Here is a 16857-nt window from a genome sequence, read left to right as displayed (position 1 = left end):
GGTCGCTTGATCAGAGGAGAGTGTTGACCAGAGCTGGGGGTGTTTTATACTCCAAGGGGAAAAGCCTGGAGTCTCCCTTGCATAAAAAGGTAAATGTGCTCAATTATGCTGGTTTTGTTTTTGATTTTATTTGTTCAATTTTATTTTTTTTTAATTCTTCCTTCCTTAAAGGAAACGGCTTTTATAGATATAGAATATTACAGTTATTTTTCATTGTGTGCTTCCTGAAATTTGAGGCTTTTTGCCAAGAGCAATACATTTCTGACTAATAAAAATGTCTTCAGAGATATGGCTCAGACTGTGCAAGAGCCTCCCGGTTTGTATGCCCATGCCTGCGCACATTAATTCAATTGCTTTAGTTAATTATGGGTCATCAAAAAGATACAGGCTTAGATGAAAGTGTATTTTACAGAATAAGAGGAAGCATTCAGGGACATCATTCTGTTTCTTTAGATGTACTTGTGCCACTGTCGATAGCAAATTTAAGTCAGTTTAAAAGAGGCCAGTCATGGCAAAGAATGCCCTCGAGACTTCAAAGAGCTGATCAGGAGTCATATTGAGATCAAACTCTGCCTCTGGGAACCTGCAGTGTTTTCAGTCTGCTGCCTTTAATAAGTCTAAGTTTAAGGTGAATTTCATTAACACGACGCAATAAGAAGATATTTGGGGTGTTGCTTTTTCTTCAACAATTCTTTTCTTGCACAAACCCTACTCACAGACTTGGCTCTACTGGATCCCAAAGAGCAGATCTTTAGACCACGAAGTAAAGCATGGATTGAAAATGTCCAGCTATTGTGAAGATATGACATTGACCAAAATGCTTTCGGAGTAGAGGAAAATCTAACAGATAGTCAACAATGAAGGCACACTGCATGTTGTGTTCAGATTAGTTTTAAAATTAGTTTTAAAATTCTATAGAAATAAAGTTTGCCCTATTTAAAGATCATTTATTTGGAATCAACTAAAATTTTTGATCATCAGGTACGTGTGCCAAGGGCTTAAACACAAACCTTCCACATCACACCAACCCTAAGACATCTGAATCAGAGAAGTTACAACACTGGCCTAAGATCACACAGTAAGAAGAGAATCAGGCCTTTAAAATCTAAGTTCAAGTTTGTTACGCAACCTCCAACTGCCACACTAAAGATAACAGATTGTGATTTATTTTAAAGAGATACAAAGACCTTTCACCTAGTGTTTAACATACGTAAAAGGACAGCATTTATAGTCACTGAGCTCATTTAATGGAAAATCTCCATGATTCAGTTTAACAATGGTGTCTGTACTGTCTTACAAGAAGGGACATCAGGCAATGTTTGTGTGAGACGCAGTTCAAGAGATACTACGGACGGCTCTAGTGTCTACTCTCTATTAGTAACTTCCTCTCCCATTTTTTCCTGTAATATTCTGAAGTTCCATCATTTTAAATGCATTACTTTGGAGAATCATATTTCATACATTAAACTTCCCCTTGGGTTTCCTCCTCATTAAATTAGAGTAACATAGAGGTTAACTTACATTCCAACTTGGATGGGTCATTTCCCTGGCTTCAATCTACATGTAAGTAAAATCATGTGGTATTTGTCTTCCTCTGACTGGCTTATTTCACTTAGCATAATACTTTCCAGGTCCATCCACTGTCACAAAATTCTGTAGTCTAATATGTGCAATTTTGATTCTCCTAATAAATAAGCCAAACCTACCCTTCTCTTTGAGAAAATATCAAAATTAGAAGAACCGTGCATTTTTCTTAGATACAGGCTTTAGGAGTGTAATATTATAAAGTGAGCCATTCAAAGCCTGTGAAGACTTTTCTGAACAGAGATCCAAGAAGCTGTTCCCCTTGGCTACATGTGGGAAGAGGGACTGGGAGGAGGCTAAGATTGAGGTGCTGTGGCCCTGGAGGCTTATTTTCAAGTCATCTTTCTGAACTACTTGAGTTTTCTGATTATTTCCATGAATTACACTTTTAATGTCATTTGGGGTTATTGCAAACAAATTGTGGGCCATTCTGTTGTTTTTGTTGTTTCTGCTTTAGAAAAAGTGCTCGAAAAGTCACGCTAGAGTTCAAGTTCAGTCGGGGAGCAGAAGGTGGCGGTGGGCAAGGTTACCTTCTTACAGGCCGTTATGGAGCTCCCCAGGCTGCCCCCCGAGCTGCCGCTGGCGCCGCCCTGCTGGGCTGCCGGGACCTCACACATCAGTGGTGACTCCGAGATGCTGTTTATGCCAAAACACAAAAGAGAACACGTTCCAGTGAGCCATCTCCATATCCAGAAAGGAAGAAGCATAACGGGGCTTATAAAAAAAAAATCATCTTTCAGATTGGCTGACTGCTGCAGATCTGCCTGCTATTTCTGTGCTGGCTTCACTTTTGTAATTGGGGAACCACTAGGAGCTGCTCTATTGTGACTATAAAACTGCAGCCCAGTTCTTAGGTGGATGCAATGCATCTACCTGACTTCTGCTCTGTTAATAGCTTCTTTAAAAATTGTTATTTAATTTTATTCTTTTTATTCTTTTAAATTTATTTTTCAATTACAGTTGACATTCAATATTATTTTGTATTAATTTTAGGTATACAGCAGAGTGGTCAGACAATCATACACTTCACAAAGTGTTCCCCCCAGTATGTCCAGTACCCACCTGGCGCCATTACTTGATCACAAGTGCATTACTTGATAACAAGTGATTCAACTCCACTGCACCAATATTCAAAGCAAAAGCATCTTCTAGTCCCCAGAAACATATGATAAATCAATTCAGTGATGCCTGAATCCAAAACTATATGGAGAGAGGCTTATCTTTTAGACCATGTGACATAGGAGTGAGTTTCCAGTAGGTGACTGTGCAACACAGCCCCGTCTGTTCCCATGCCTTTGGGATGCAGATGGACTTTTTAGAGTATTTGCAAAGATGCTGTCCTTGGTCTGTAGAGAAGCAGAACATTGGCTGCTTGAGGATGAGGCAGAGATGGCAGCAATGTGAAACCCATGCATTCATTAGCATGAGCTCAAACTGACATTAAGAGAGCTGATGCCAAGACACCGTACAGCCTTCTAACTTGCTCCTGATGGGTAAGGCTGCAAGTTCTCTCCTGGGATACTTTCCTTTGGTTTTTGACAAGTGTTGACAATATTTATTAAGCACATCCTTTCAGATCAGTTTCAAGCTGCAACTGCTAAATGGGTTTCAAGGAGGAAGGAGATTGAGGTGGGGAAAAAAGATAGAAAAGCAGAATTTGAAGTATTGACTTTAGAAATATTCAGGGAAGAGAAGCAGTCCCCCTTACAGAAAATGTCATTTCCGAGTAAGGCCCTGAGTTGCCACTGTGAGGAAGCCATTAATGCTCCTGGTGGTGTGAATAAGTAGGTCACCATCAGTAACGACAATGGCTTAGGGAAGATTCAGCTATTTCTCCAGAGACGAGCGTCCAGTGCCTGGAAATTGAGTTCTCTATACGTTGTTACTCAAAGTTGGGCCTGTGAACCAGGAGCGCTGATACCGCCTGGGAGCTTGTTAGCCACCCAGGAGCTCAAGTCTCTCCCTGGTACTACAGAATCAAAATCTGCATTTTGACATTAAACTCAGGTAACTCATATGCCCATGAAAGCTAAAAAGCACTTATCTGCCATACTAAATTAAATTCCTACTCTCATTTGCCCTGGGGCCTTTGCACATGTTCCTTCCTTGAGGAACACTCCTCCCAATCACCCTCCCCCCTCCTGGATGATTCCTCCTCTATCCACTTAAACCACCTTTTGCCCCTCCCACCTTCTCTCCCTCTGTCAAGGAGGCGGCTCCTTCTCCCCAGCCTCCCTCCAAGGGCCCATGCACACACACACACACACACACACACACACACACACGCGCGCGCGCGCTCACACCCTCCCCTTCTGTATTTCCACCCTCACTCCAGCCCAAGGTGTGAGATGGACACTGCTCTTGTCTGCTCCAACAGCACCCTGACCCATGTCCTGCTGGAGCACTTGTCAAAATGGCATATAATTTTGAAATATTTGTCTGTTCCTTTAGGCTAGAAGTACTGAAAGAGAAGGGACCCTCTAGGACCTAGAACAGCTAGGTAGTGTGAGTGCTCCATTAGTATTTATTAGCTATTTGTTCTTATTTTTCTGAGCATCCTGGTTGGCCTCAAAAGATTATGCACAGCCCAGCCAGTGTGGCTCAGCAGTTGAGCATCGACCTAGGATCCAGGAGATCACGGTTTGATCCCCAGGCAGGGCACATGCCCGGGTTGCGGGCTGGATCCCCAGTCGGGGGCGTGCAGGAGGCAGCCGATCAATGACTCTCATCATTGATTTTTCTACCTTTCTCTCCATCTCCCTTCCTCCCTCTGAAATCAATTAAAAAAGTAAAAATAAAAAAGATTATGTGCAAAAGGGTGTTTGAAATCAATGTTAAATTTTCTGCAGTGGTGACAGATGGTGGGATAAGCCACATCTGAGGAGGTAATTTAAAGAATTTCCCTGGATGGCTCTAATGAACACAGTTCAAGCAAACACAGTGTACATTTTAACAATTTTAACAGAGTCTTAAGGGTAAGCTTTGCTCTCTTCTCCCTCCCCGCTGGAAGAGTGCTTTGAGTCAAGAGTCGATGGCAAGCAATGCGCTCACAAATTTCAGCACTACTATAGGTTTTACAATCTTAGGGCCTCTAAATGCTGCTTCGCAGTCTCAGGCTTCACCAAGACCTCAAGGAACACTTTTGAAACTAAGGCTCCTTGTTCAGGAAAGAAGATTAAGCTAGAGAACGTGCTGCCTTAGCTTTTTAATTTTCCCTTTTCTTGATGAAGGCTATGGGAAAATTTCTAAGACTCATATCCTCCGAGTAGTGTTGGTGCAAATATATGACTTCACTGTGAGGGGAAAACATACGCACCACTGTTGCTAAGTTAGTGTTGCATCAGTGTGTGTTTATACCTGAAGACCATTAGGTGCTTCTTGTTGAATTATTTATCCCTACGGTGCTTTACTTATTTTTAAGAAAGTTTTAGGTGTATATTTGTTTGGACGGTCAGAACTCATGATGTCCTTGAATTCTGCTGCATCTCGACTTTTGTAGAGAATACATCACAGTAACTACCTCAGCTTCCAACTATTTCTGTTCTTTCACCCAAACACCCAGGCAAGTGCTTCGCTCTGCTATGCAATCTTCTTTATATGACTTCTAACAAAAATGAGCAGCATTTAATGCATAGCACGTCTAGAACTCTACAAAGTATTTCCACAGTCATTTAGCTATACCCTTTTTATAGATGAGAAACCAAGGATTAGAGTCCATACATAACAGGCCTGGGACTTGACCTACTTCTCTTAATGCTATCCCATGTTATTTTCCACTGTAACCTCTAACGTTCCTTCTAATTCTTTGCTATTCTATGACCAAGACATCTGAGTGTTTTTCTTCTAAAAATTTGTAAATCAGGCTACACTGGGTAGTAATTGGTGGACTTGAGGCCCCTTTAAACTCATATTTTGTGAGTCTGTTACACTCATTTTTAGTCCAAGTGCTGGCCTGGAAAATATTTGATTATATGACCTCCAAATAACAAGTGTCCCTGACATTTTAAAAATTTGCTCTGCATTTTGAAATAGAGCACTTTGATACATAACTTGATTAGGGTTGGGCGAGATCTATTCTACTGTCATAGAAGGTTTCATAACCTATCCAGCCAGCTACTGATACAAGGAGCAAAGAACTGGACTTATTTTCTTCTTGGAGACAATCTCTGAAGAAATCACAGTTTATTAAATATGTCTTTACCTTTCAACCTTAATATGTATCGATCTCTATTTTAGGGCACCCTTTATTTCACACTGAAAGAACAGGGTTTTAGTCTAGCTGGCTTAAGTTAAAATTGCTAGATCTTGTTTGTGAATTTGTTATTTGGTTCTGGAGGTGGACAAGGACACCTTAGTCACGCTCCTGACTTGGACAGCTGGCATGTCTGCCCATTAGTCAGCGCCCAACAAAGATGGTAGGGTCAATCAATGGCTCCTCTTAAAAAATCTTAGGATTTATCTTTAATTGTCAGATAAAAGCAAAGATGATCTTTTCATTCTTACTCCATGCTTTTGTCTGTGAGAGTCTCTAGTCCTGAGATACAAATGTCAGTGAAACTATGAGATAGCTAGAAATAGTCCATATACACCCATTAGTAGAACTGTCGTGATGTTTTATCAAGACAAAACTCCTATAAATTTTAATTGCAATATTCAAGACCAGTAGAATGAACAACTTCCACGCATTAAACAAATGTGGAATATGAAAAGCCTAACAGTTAATATAAATAGGTAAAAACTTAAAAATTCCTTACGCCATATGATTGTGTGAAAATATCACCATGTGCTGGAAGTTAGAAGGCTTGAATTGGGGTCCCGTCACTTTTACTAGTTTGACCTTGGGAAAGCTGATTAATCTCCCTGAGTGCAGTTTCTCATCTGTTAAATGGAACCAATACTATTTAGTTTACAAGATTTGTTGTTGTTGAAGGGAGAGAATCTCAGTCAATGGTGATACACTTCACTGAGGACCCTCTTTGCCCCAGTCATTGTGACAAGACCTTCACATTTGTCAGTTCAAATCTTCATAGCATCACAGCACATAAAGTGCTATCAGCCAATTATATTCATTATATTATGAGACTCAGTGGTAAGGAATTTGCTAAGTTTCACTGTTAATTGAATGGCTCAACGCGGAATCCAAACCTAGCTGAACCTGACCGCAGTCTCCGCTCTTCCCAGGTGACATGCTATCTTTACATAGCACCGCTTGCTTTTGTCATGTGCTAACTTCTAAAGAACTGCTCAAAGAGCGATGCAGACAAGGGGTGAGGGTTAGCAGGAGGAGGTGTCTCTGGCTGCTGCAGCAGCTTAGATGGCATCTCCTGTTGCGAGGAGAAGGGACTTGGTCGTTGAGAAGCGTCACCAGAAGCACTGCCAGGCCTAGGCCTCCACGAAAGGAACAGAAAAGCATCCTCCATCTGTGATTTCAGGGATGATAGCTTTGCCTGCCTAAGAAGTTCTGTCTGATCTTGATGCTGAGTTCCCTGCTAACGGCTTAAAGCCATTTAAACTAGAATAGGGTAGCAGGACCTGATGGAGTGAGACACAGCAAGGGTAATATTTGATGGCAAAAATAGGTAAGGTGCACAGCAGAGTTTGCATTTTGGTGGAAGTGATGCTATAAATTAGGAAGCCTGAAAAGTCAGGGTAAAAAATCTGAGGGTTGGGTGCCCAGGGCACTCATGGGATGCTGGAATAGAAAAGGAGGGAGGCCCTGGTCATGACTTGGTTGTATTAATCCCCTGGACCCCACACCCCAAAACCAACCTGGATTCCTGGGAGTGGTTCCTGGTGGGCAAGGCAGCAGAGAGGCAGGTGGGCAAGTTTGGTTCAACTACCCACATGGCTGATGGAGAGGGCCACACCCACCGTAAAGGAGTTACAAACACCAGCACATGTGGAGAGGAAGCAGGAGAGGAGGAGAGGAGGCAGGTGGGGGGAAAAAGAAACAGAAGTTTTAGTATCATTCGAAGAGAAAGGCACACTCACAGCAGGCTGTCTTTAAATAGCAGCTAGATGATGAGGTTGTAACAACTACAGAAAAACAAAAAACAACTCAGATAAAGTTTCAGAAGATTTCATGCATATTTTCAGATAGCATCTCCCATGGGTAATATGCCGGGTTTTTGTCTTAGATTGAGCTTCACATCTCTGATGCATCAAAAGGTAATTTATGTATTGTAGATAAGGATTTTAGAACCTTCCAACCCAGTTTATGGGTATCAGCAGGTAAAAAGCACATTTTGTGCTTCTCAAACTTAGTATTTTTAATATTAAAATTAATATTAGGAGTAGAGCAGGACAACACATTTTTCCAGTTTCTCTGAGTGCCTCATAATTCAGATTCTACACAATACTTACCTTAGGCATACTCTAGTCCTTTTTCCAATGCAAGTCAATATTATATTACCTCAAATCAATTTCAAAGCCTATAAAGCCACTATAACTATGAAAAATAAACAATAATATCAATATCTATAGGAAAAAGTAAGCAAGGAGTCAGGGAAGTTTTCTTTGCATGTCCATTGCTGGTAGTCACTGGTACATCATTAGAATTCAAGACAATTTTGCCATGTGGATGAAGATGCCAGAGAGGAAGTAGGCAGTTTAAACATCAGAGATATCAAAGGAGATTCCCGGTGTGCATGGATGGGGTGAAGAACCAGGTGACAAAGAGTAACCCCCGTGGCCACATAAAATCTCCAATCTATGTCATGCACTGAGGGCTATAATATTCATTAGCAAGAAGTGATACTCCCAGTTTTCATCTGTAAGAAAATATCTTTATTCTTGAAAGATATTTTCACTGAGCATAGAATTCTAAACTGGTGATTATTTTCCTTCACACATTGAAGCTATCACTTCATTATCTTTGGGATCCCATTGTTGCTTTTGTGAAGTCAGCTGTCAATCTAATTTTTAGTTTTTAAGGGTAATGTATCTTTTTTTTCTGGATGCTTCTAAGATTTTCTATTTATCTTTGATGGCCTGTTGATATTTAGGTAATAATTCCTTATTTTCTTATCCACTCTTTAGTTCTTTTAGTAAATTTAAATATATGTTCTTGCAACTTAGGTCATTTTCAGCAAGAGGATTGATGGATACCTTTGTTATGTGACTGGAATTAAAACTCAGAAGCCTTTAAAAGTTATCTGAAGGTGTCAGAAAGGCCACACAGAGGGAGAAAATAGTACCAGTGGGTTTCAAGGTTGAGAAAAATGTGGGAAGGGCAAGAGAGGTCTAATAATGCTTGTGAGCTGAGAAGATCAAATTAGGAAGAACCAACCTATCTCCTAAAGAGCTTTTCATAACCAATTAGAAGCAGTAACATGGAGAAGGAAGTGGATAATTAGGTGACCTAAAGATACCTAGTTACACACACATTTCATTCTATAGCAGCAAGCTGTAGCAAAAACAGCAATGATAATAATTATTTTATGTCACCCCTTACGGTTAAACAAAACTGTCTTTATATTTTATGAAGGTTAATGTATTTCTAAAATAACCGTATAGCTTATATGCTTCCAGATGACCTGATTTTAAATCATTTGCTGACTGTGCATTAAAAAAGCAACTTGGTAAAGTAGACGTCTTGATTTTTAGTTTAGAAAATATGGTTTTGATATATAACACAAAATCTCTTTCATGGAAATAGGCACACTTTAGAGGGAGTTTATCCCTACACAATATATCAAAATATCCATGAAGGAAAAACATAAAATGTGAATATATCGATAATCTTACTAAACCTTACATTATTTTGTGTTATAAATTCATTATAACAATAATTTGTTGTTGTGTTTGTAGATTTCATTCTGCAGAAAAAGCTTAGGTAAGTGGCTCCAATAAAGACTTTAGATGGAACGCATGCTGCCTCCTTGCCAGATCTAAATTGCTTTCCTATAAAGCACTTTACCCTAATGGAAGTTGGGCAGCACAATCCAGTATCTTAGCAGGTAGGAATGATCACTTTTCCTACGACTCTTCACTTGAGTTCAGTTAAAAAAAAAAAGGCACTGAAATATGATCAGGTTTTCAAATGAGATGCAACAACGGAGCAAAAAATCCAACATCTACATCCTCTTCTCATGAGTTCACTCAACTAAAAAAATAAATAAGTGAATTAATAAAAAAACAGACAAAATACAGGTCATCATCTTAAGTCCTAATTATAATGCTTGAATACATTGAGTTTGCAAAAGAAAAATAAATCTTCATTTTTCCACTTCATAAAAAAAGCACGTGAGCTAAATCAATACGTAAAACATTGTCAATGTGCAAAGAATATAAGGGAGATTCTGCAGTATTCCTCTAAGCTTTTATATTTGAGGGGGGAATTTTAGTTAAAAATAATAAAGTTTTAATTTGGGCAGCACATCAGAAATTGGGATAATTAATATTACTGGCTAAAGTATATCTTTCTACAATTTAAAGTCTCATTATTTAAGCCAATCATCCCTTTATAAGGGTCATTATTTAACCCACCTGAAAAAAATTTTCCCCCCAAATGATACAGCAGCAGCTGTTTTGTGCATGTTATATTCTTAACCACTAGTTTCCTTTCCAAGGTTCTATTAGGCATTATCAAAGTGTTCAATTGTATTTTTCATCCAAATTAATTTCAGTTATTGAGGTTTCACTGACATCATTTTCTTATTTTGTCCTTAAGGCTGCCTTTGCTCAATCTACTTGGTTTCAGAAGATGAAACCAAGGCCTAGAGCTGGGCCCCAAATCTCTCTTGGAAGGTCAACGATGCACACTCTTTTCACCCATTCAGCAGGAGCTATTTCTGAGTTAAAATTTGATAGAGTATCTAAAGGTAGATAGTGAGAAAAAAAGCAATTGGAACACAAATTATTAAGTAGCTATAATCTACATGCAATTATTACTAAAGAGAACAGTATTATGCCACATGTGAATTGTAGCAACCAAAGGGGTTGCTCACTAAAAACACCATGAAATGTAATTCCGTAGATTCCCAAATAGTCAAGATTCGAGAAACCCTGACTTGTTCTTAGAAATCACATTTCATCCTTTCTAGGGGAAGCAGAGCATGGCATTTTACTGAGGCTGAGCAGATGAACGTGTTTCATCATTATTAGGGCAATATAGCCATGGGCACAGCAGGTTTACGCTATTGCCTCATTAGATGCCACTGAGAAAAGTGAACTGAGAGCAGAGAGTGAGCATATCCATCTAGAGAGATTATGTAAAGAGACTTCCAGGCAGCTCAGTGCCTTAAACAGTCATTCCCTTATTTCTAAAGTGTTCAAGAGTGCTATAAACATTTCGGAGAGAAATCCTGCAAAGTTAACATTTATTACAAAGTATAGTCACAAGCAGGCAATAGAACTTCTATGTGGAACAAGCAAAGAGAGGAAAGCAAAGCCTCCAAGTGGAGGAGCCATTAAGCGTAGCTCAGGGAGGGAACTCAGCAGGAATCAGTTTATGAGCCTGTTTCTGGGCAGAGTGGAACTGAGTGTGTCCTATATAGAAGATCACCACAGTAAGAAATGTCTTCCCTCGTGACAGATTAAAGTTAAAATATGCCAACGAAGAGAACAAGGCTCTTTCCCCCCCTCAAGACCTACTTTGAGATGATTAGTATATTTTGCACAAACTTTCATAGTGCCTTCATTATGATTTCCCAAAGAAGCTGACAAGTGCATCCCAGATATGCTACATCCTGCCTGTGGTAGGACTACAGAGAGAAATCCCAAAGCAGCTTTATTTATGTACGTATTCCTGATGTGTAACGTGTGATTGCTTGAATGGCCCAACCCTTCTCCCCTGCAGGTGGAATGAGACTTACCCCTCCAGCAAAATGATACCTGCAAAAGCTAACATCAATAAATCGTCATATATATATATATATATATATATGCCAGACCTTCTGGCCACTGATTCACATTTACCTCTGAGCATCTCAGTTTCTAAGGTAAGATCTTCTACAAACACACAGGCATTTAATTTCTCCTGAAATGCCCAATCAAAATGGGATTTCTTTCTAACAACGTGTTAGCAGTTTCATCAGCCACTTTGTAAGTAGAAAAAGCAAATAGGATACAATCCTTTCTAAGCAATCAGAGACTAGGTAGGAATCTGCATGTACATTCCTTTTCTCATTCTTTCAATAAACAGCGACTGAGCACCAAGCATTGTGTGGAGTGCTCAAGATACGGCAGTTAATATTGCAGATAAAGTCTTGACCCTCACGGAGTTCATGGGTTTTGGAGGACACAGAAAAAGCGACATATACAAGTGAAACAGGTAAGACATTAAGGAAAATAACATTTGAATGTTACCCCTGTAAAGTAAAATTTTCATAGGTTGCGGAGTTTTCTTCTGCACACAAATAATGAGAATCGGGTCAGGAAACATTAGTATACAAGTAGGTAAGTAAGTCTGCCAAAATTACACAGTACATCGAACGCTATGATCTTAAACCCAAGTCCTCCAATCCCATACCTTGGGATTTTTTCATTACAAAAGACTGTCTACACAGCACCCAAAGTAAATTAAATGTTCTCAAAGAGTGTGTTGGCTATCATGGGAAGAAAACATGCAGATGATCTGAAAGACTGAATGTATGCGTGGCTATGTCAGGGATCTCCGCTCACAGTCTCGAAAAGAGCAGCTCTCGAGCATCGAGTGAAGCAGCTGGGTGACTAACAATGGAACACCGGTCATTCTCTTTCTCTATTTGTGTTGATGGACATTGCCTTCAGAGGGATTCTGAGTCTATTTGCCTCATTGCAGGTGCTTCTATTACTTTGCCCAACTTATATAGGGGTAAAGAAGGTGTTATTTTGGGGAGAAAGCCGTGGAAGAAAGTCAGGGAGCAGCATATGTACCCGAGGGCAGGGTTGGCCTACAGAGACCAATGGAACCTGGTGAGTCAGACTGTTTCCCAGTTGCTACAGAAGTCTTCAATGGAGGGCCTTGCAACTAAACACTTAAGATGAAATATTTTCGCAGACTGCTTATTAATTATTTTATTTTTTATTTTTATTCCTTATTATTGAATTTCTTGGGGTGGCACTGGCTAACGAAGGTTTCAGGTGCACAATTCCACAACACATCATCTGTACACTGTATTGTGTGTTCATACCCGGCCCCCCACCCCAGTCAGGTCTCCTTCCAGCCTTCTACACCATTTATTCCCCCTCCACTCTCCTTCACCTCTCCCCGCCCCAGGCAATCACCACACTGGTGTCTGTCCGTGAGTTGCACAGACTACTTCGATGGCCACACAAGAGCCGTCACTGTTTTGTCTAGATTGAATAACTGTGATCTTTAAAAGGCAAGGAAAGTTACCAAGAGAAACCAGGAACCAAGTTTTAAATAGTGTTGCTTCTTATTAAGCCATAGTTATTAGCTTGTTGCAAAACACACAAGACTGATGTGGAAATGCCAGGGGCACAACAGCATGTCCAGTTTAGTGAAGCTAATTGTGACTGATGCTCTCGCAAAAGGTCAGGAATTATGCAGCAGAATGGACACCACACTCCCAGATTCATTTCTTCCATGACTGTGCACTAAAGAAAGGCAACGAAGAATCCAGCACTTATCTAGTGAATTTAATCAGTGCCCATGCTCAGTACTTGCCATCCAAACAATTTCCTATTTAGTGCCCAAATCGTCCCTGACTGCATTCTTCCCCTGCTTTCCTCTTGTTCAGACCTGAGAGGGCTCTGTAAAAATAAAATACGCAAGATAATTGTGATTGTGCTTTACTTCTTTCTTTCCCAGCATAGTTTGTGCTATTTTATCCCTTATAATAGGACTAAGAGGCCAATCACCCCCAGCTACAGTCTGGGGGCAGGTAAAATAGCCTGGAGTGGGAACCAGAGGAAGTTTAAGGTATGTCATAGGGAGTATGAAAGGTCACAGTCCAAGAGCCTGAATTTTATCACCAATTATACAGAGTGAACATGGGGCCCACCAGGAAAATACGATAAATATCAAAAGAATCAAAATTCAGGAGATTAGAACTGGGAGTGAGCAAAGGGCGTGTATGGCACGAGGTATGGGAGGCAAGGACGCCTCCTCGTCTGTGCAGTTGAGAACATGGAAGCATCTCCACGTGCGCCGTGAAGGGGCCCTTGGGAACCCTCTGGGTCATCTTCCCCATCTGCATGACGTGTGGCCAACCTGTTGGATGTCTGTGTCAGGGTGACCTCACGTAGCTTGAAGCTGAAGAAATACATTTAACCTGTCAACTTAATGACAGTTGCCACCTTTGAATAACTAACCCTCTTCTGGTGATCCTGTGATCTCAGCTCTCTACTCCTCTCCTACCTCTGTCTCCAGACATTGTGATACTGAAATTATAATTCATAAGCAACCTTAGAAGCTCCTGTTTATGGAACATTTAAAATATGCCAGGCACTGGGCTATTTCCTTTATCTGCATTAGCTCAATTAGCACTCCCAGCCATTTCTAGCTTGAAAAAAATGACATCCCACTGCTTTTAGGATGAAGACCCAGTGCCCCCAAGGCTTAACATATTCTGGCCCCTGTCTGACTTTCAGGTTTCATAAGTCACTCTGCTCTTCCTGCTTTCCTGCACTCCAGGCGCACACCTGGGGTACTCTAAATACTTCTTTCTTGCTCCAGGATCTTTCCATCTCTATTTCGCCTGCCAGAGCAATCTTCTTCATGAGGCCTCTCTGATCTCTCTCATTGAAGTCTTGTTATTGTTATATGTTCTCAAAGACCATGTTCGTTCTCCTTTGGAGCACACGTGCCAATTGGCTATATATCCACCGATGTTGTTTGACTAATGTCTTTCTGTCCCACTGGTATTGAAGCTTCACCACAATGGAGCTGGCTTTATTTGTGTTGATTACTGCATACCCAGCTGGTATTATCTGGCATACAGAAGGGGTCAATATCTGTACTAAACAAATAAATGAATGAAGTTTTATTTTTCAAAGGCTTATATTTGTCTTACATTTGACCCCAGCTCTTCATACAAGAACTACTTTCCATGGCAGTGATTTTTTTCGCCCACCTCAGAGGCACGTGGGACCCATTACAGGGATCAGTGATTCAGTGACTATAGGGATTAGACTGGATCTAGCTCACCAAGGCCCTGGTCACTACAAACACTGTCAGAAGACCCATCACACAGTTTTAATCCAATTGATTTACTTGCTGCCTTTTAGACTTTGAGCAAAATTGTGGTCTTATAAAAAGGGAAGAAAAAAGGATTGCCATTTATGAAGGGTCTCCTATCTTCTTGGAACTCTGCTTGGTGTTTTTCATACATTCAATTCAAATGAATACCTGTGCATTAGAAATAGACAGAGAGACCTCTATAATCTCAACTATAATGGAGAATTTCCCAGAAGCTTGTTTGAGTTTGTAAAACATTCAGTTGCACCTGCATTGCTTCATTACATAATTTGCCCATCTACAGATAATGTTTGTGAAAATGAAACAGATTTTCAGCAGTGTCTTTCCCTGTAGAAAATCTGGTAAACTTAAAATCATTGGAAATTGTCCCCACAAGGATCAGATGTCTTTGCTATTCATTAGCCAGTCCCTGCAGTTTCAAGGCTGTATAAAAAAGCAATGGGACTGATTGCTAACGATTAGTCTCCAGTGAAGATCTCTCCCCACCTAAATTGAGTGTCTATCTCAGCCCACTGCTCAACACCTTTGGTGGTTGCTGATTTGTGGCTTTTATTTAAATAAGATGTTAATCAATTAAAAGGACCATTGTAGCAGAAGATGCAGGAATTCAGAAAGGAGAAGGGAATGATGCTGGAGGGAACTCTTTATCACATGTCAAACCATCACCAAACGAGAGCCTGGGGGAGTGAGATCAGTTTCTGTTGGAAGAAGGGAAAATTGATAAGGATGGTGACATGATGGATTCTTCGCACGAGTATTTGAAAATCAAAGAATTAAAGGGAGAGTTGGTAAAATTGATGAGGCTATTGAATGTATTTACAGAACTGCCAATGTTTATGATCTTGCGGGAAAAGGTGTCATGTTAACATACAATCGATTTTGAAGGCGTAATTATGATCTTCTAATCCAATCAACACTTAATTTATTATTTGTTTATTATATAATTCATATTTACTTTTTAGTTTTAAAGGATTGATAAAATGAATTTTATGTATTTTATTATTTTTAAGGATAAATTCCCAAGCATATTAAGTTGTTTTGTTTTTTTAAAATATTTGATGACATTTAGTCTTCTTTGTAGTGACTGCATGTGCCTTTTTCCAGGTTCTAATTGTCCTCACATGCTGAAGATGGCATCCAAGTCACCAGGTTCCATACTTTCAAGTCAGAAAGGAAACCTTCCTCCATATTTTCCCCCCTCTCTCAGACATCCATACCAGTCCCACACAAACTTCAAAGTTAAACCTTGCGCTAGATGTTCCTCTTACCGGCCTCCCTCTCTACATATGCCCTTCTATTTCCTATGGACAAGACCTCAGACCCAGTAGAAATGCTGAGGAAACTGTCATCGTTAATATTCTGTCGATAGCCTTTCTCCTTCAAAAGAACGTCTACAGTCTACAGTGGCTGAGTGTGATCAATGGGGCGGTGAGAGCCTCTCTGGATAACATGATCTCTGGATATTGAATCTTTCTTTAGAAACTTCTTTTACAGTGGTTCATGTGATAAAACTGTGGCTCATTTTCTAAATGACATGATTTCAATGCAGTCACCACATTTTCCCCACCATTGCAAGGAAGGAAGACCAACAGGTTAACCGAATCCCAGCTTAAAGCCCTGACCTGTTGAAAATCACAGAGGTGAAGTGCATGCACCATTTTAGTTGCTATTTTGAAGCACTGTTGGTTCATTCAGAAAAAAAAAATTAAAAATCTTCAGGTTATATTGAATGCATGAGTCAGCAATGAGCGCATTACGTAGGGCCAAGATTTTATATAGAAAAAAAAATGACTTCACTTGGTCCTTTATTTAACTTTTATCTAATTTTTTTGTTTGAATTACTCGGACAAATTCTTTAATTTTAACTGGCTACTCAAACTGTGAGTGAATGGATAAGTTTATTCATAGGGACAACCTACTAAAAGTCACTTATTCCATTCTTATTATGTTCTTATTGTTATGTTCAAAATTATAGGTTTTTAGGTCAAAAAGCAGTGGTGTGTTTTTAACTTATGTTAATACTAAAGAATAAAAGGGAAAATTACAAATTTTCCTCATGTCTTTGGAGGCAAAATTAAATATTTTAAAATTTCTCTCATTTTATTTAATGCATTTTAATACCTGAGCAA

The 16857-nt window shown here is 39.8% G+C and overlaps 1 protein-coding gene across 2 annotated transcripts in view; it reads right to left on the bottom strand.

Annotated features, from left to right (window-relative positions):
- Positions 1 to 16857, bottom strand: part of SPHKAP (SPHK1 interactor, AKAP domain containing) — an 83619-nt gene that overhangs the window by 60260 nt on the left and 6502 nt on the right. For both annotated transcript variants that reach the window (XM_081143395.1, XM_081143396.1), the window contains exons 2-3: positions 7354 to 7432; positions 2115 to 2220 (exon numbers count right to left, since the gene is read on the bottom strand). In XM_081143395.1, coding sequence (XP_080999521.1) covers positions 2115 to 2220; positions 7354 to 7432 — 185 coding nt within the window. The remainder of the gene's footprint in view (positions 1 to 2114; positions 2221 to 7353; positions 7433 to 16857) is intronic.

Source organism: Miniopterus schreibersii, assembly GCF_964146895.1.
Source record: "Miniopterus schreibersii genome assembly, chromosome: 7".
Lineage (NCBI taxonomy): Eukaryota > Metazoa > Chordata > Mammalia > Chiroptera > Miniopteridae > Miniopterus > Miniopterus schreibersii.
Note: the sequence above shows the minus strand (reverse complement) of the source record. Positions and strands in the feature narration are given on the sequence as shown.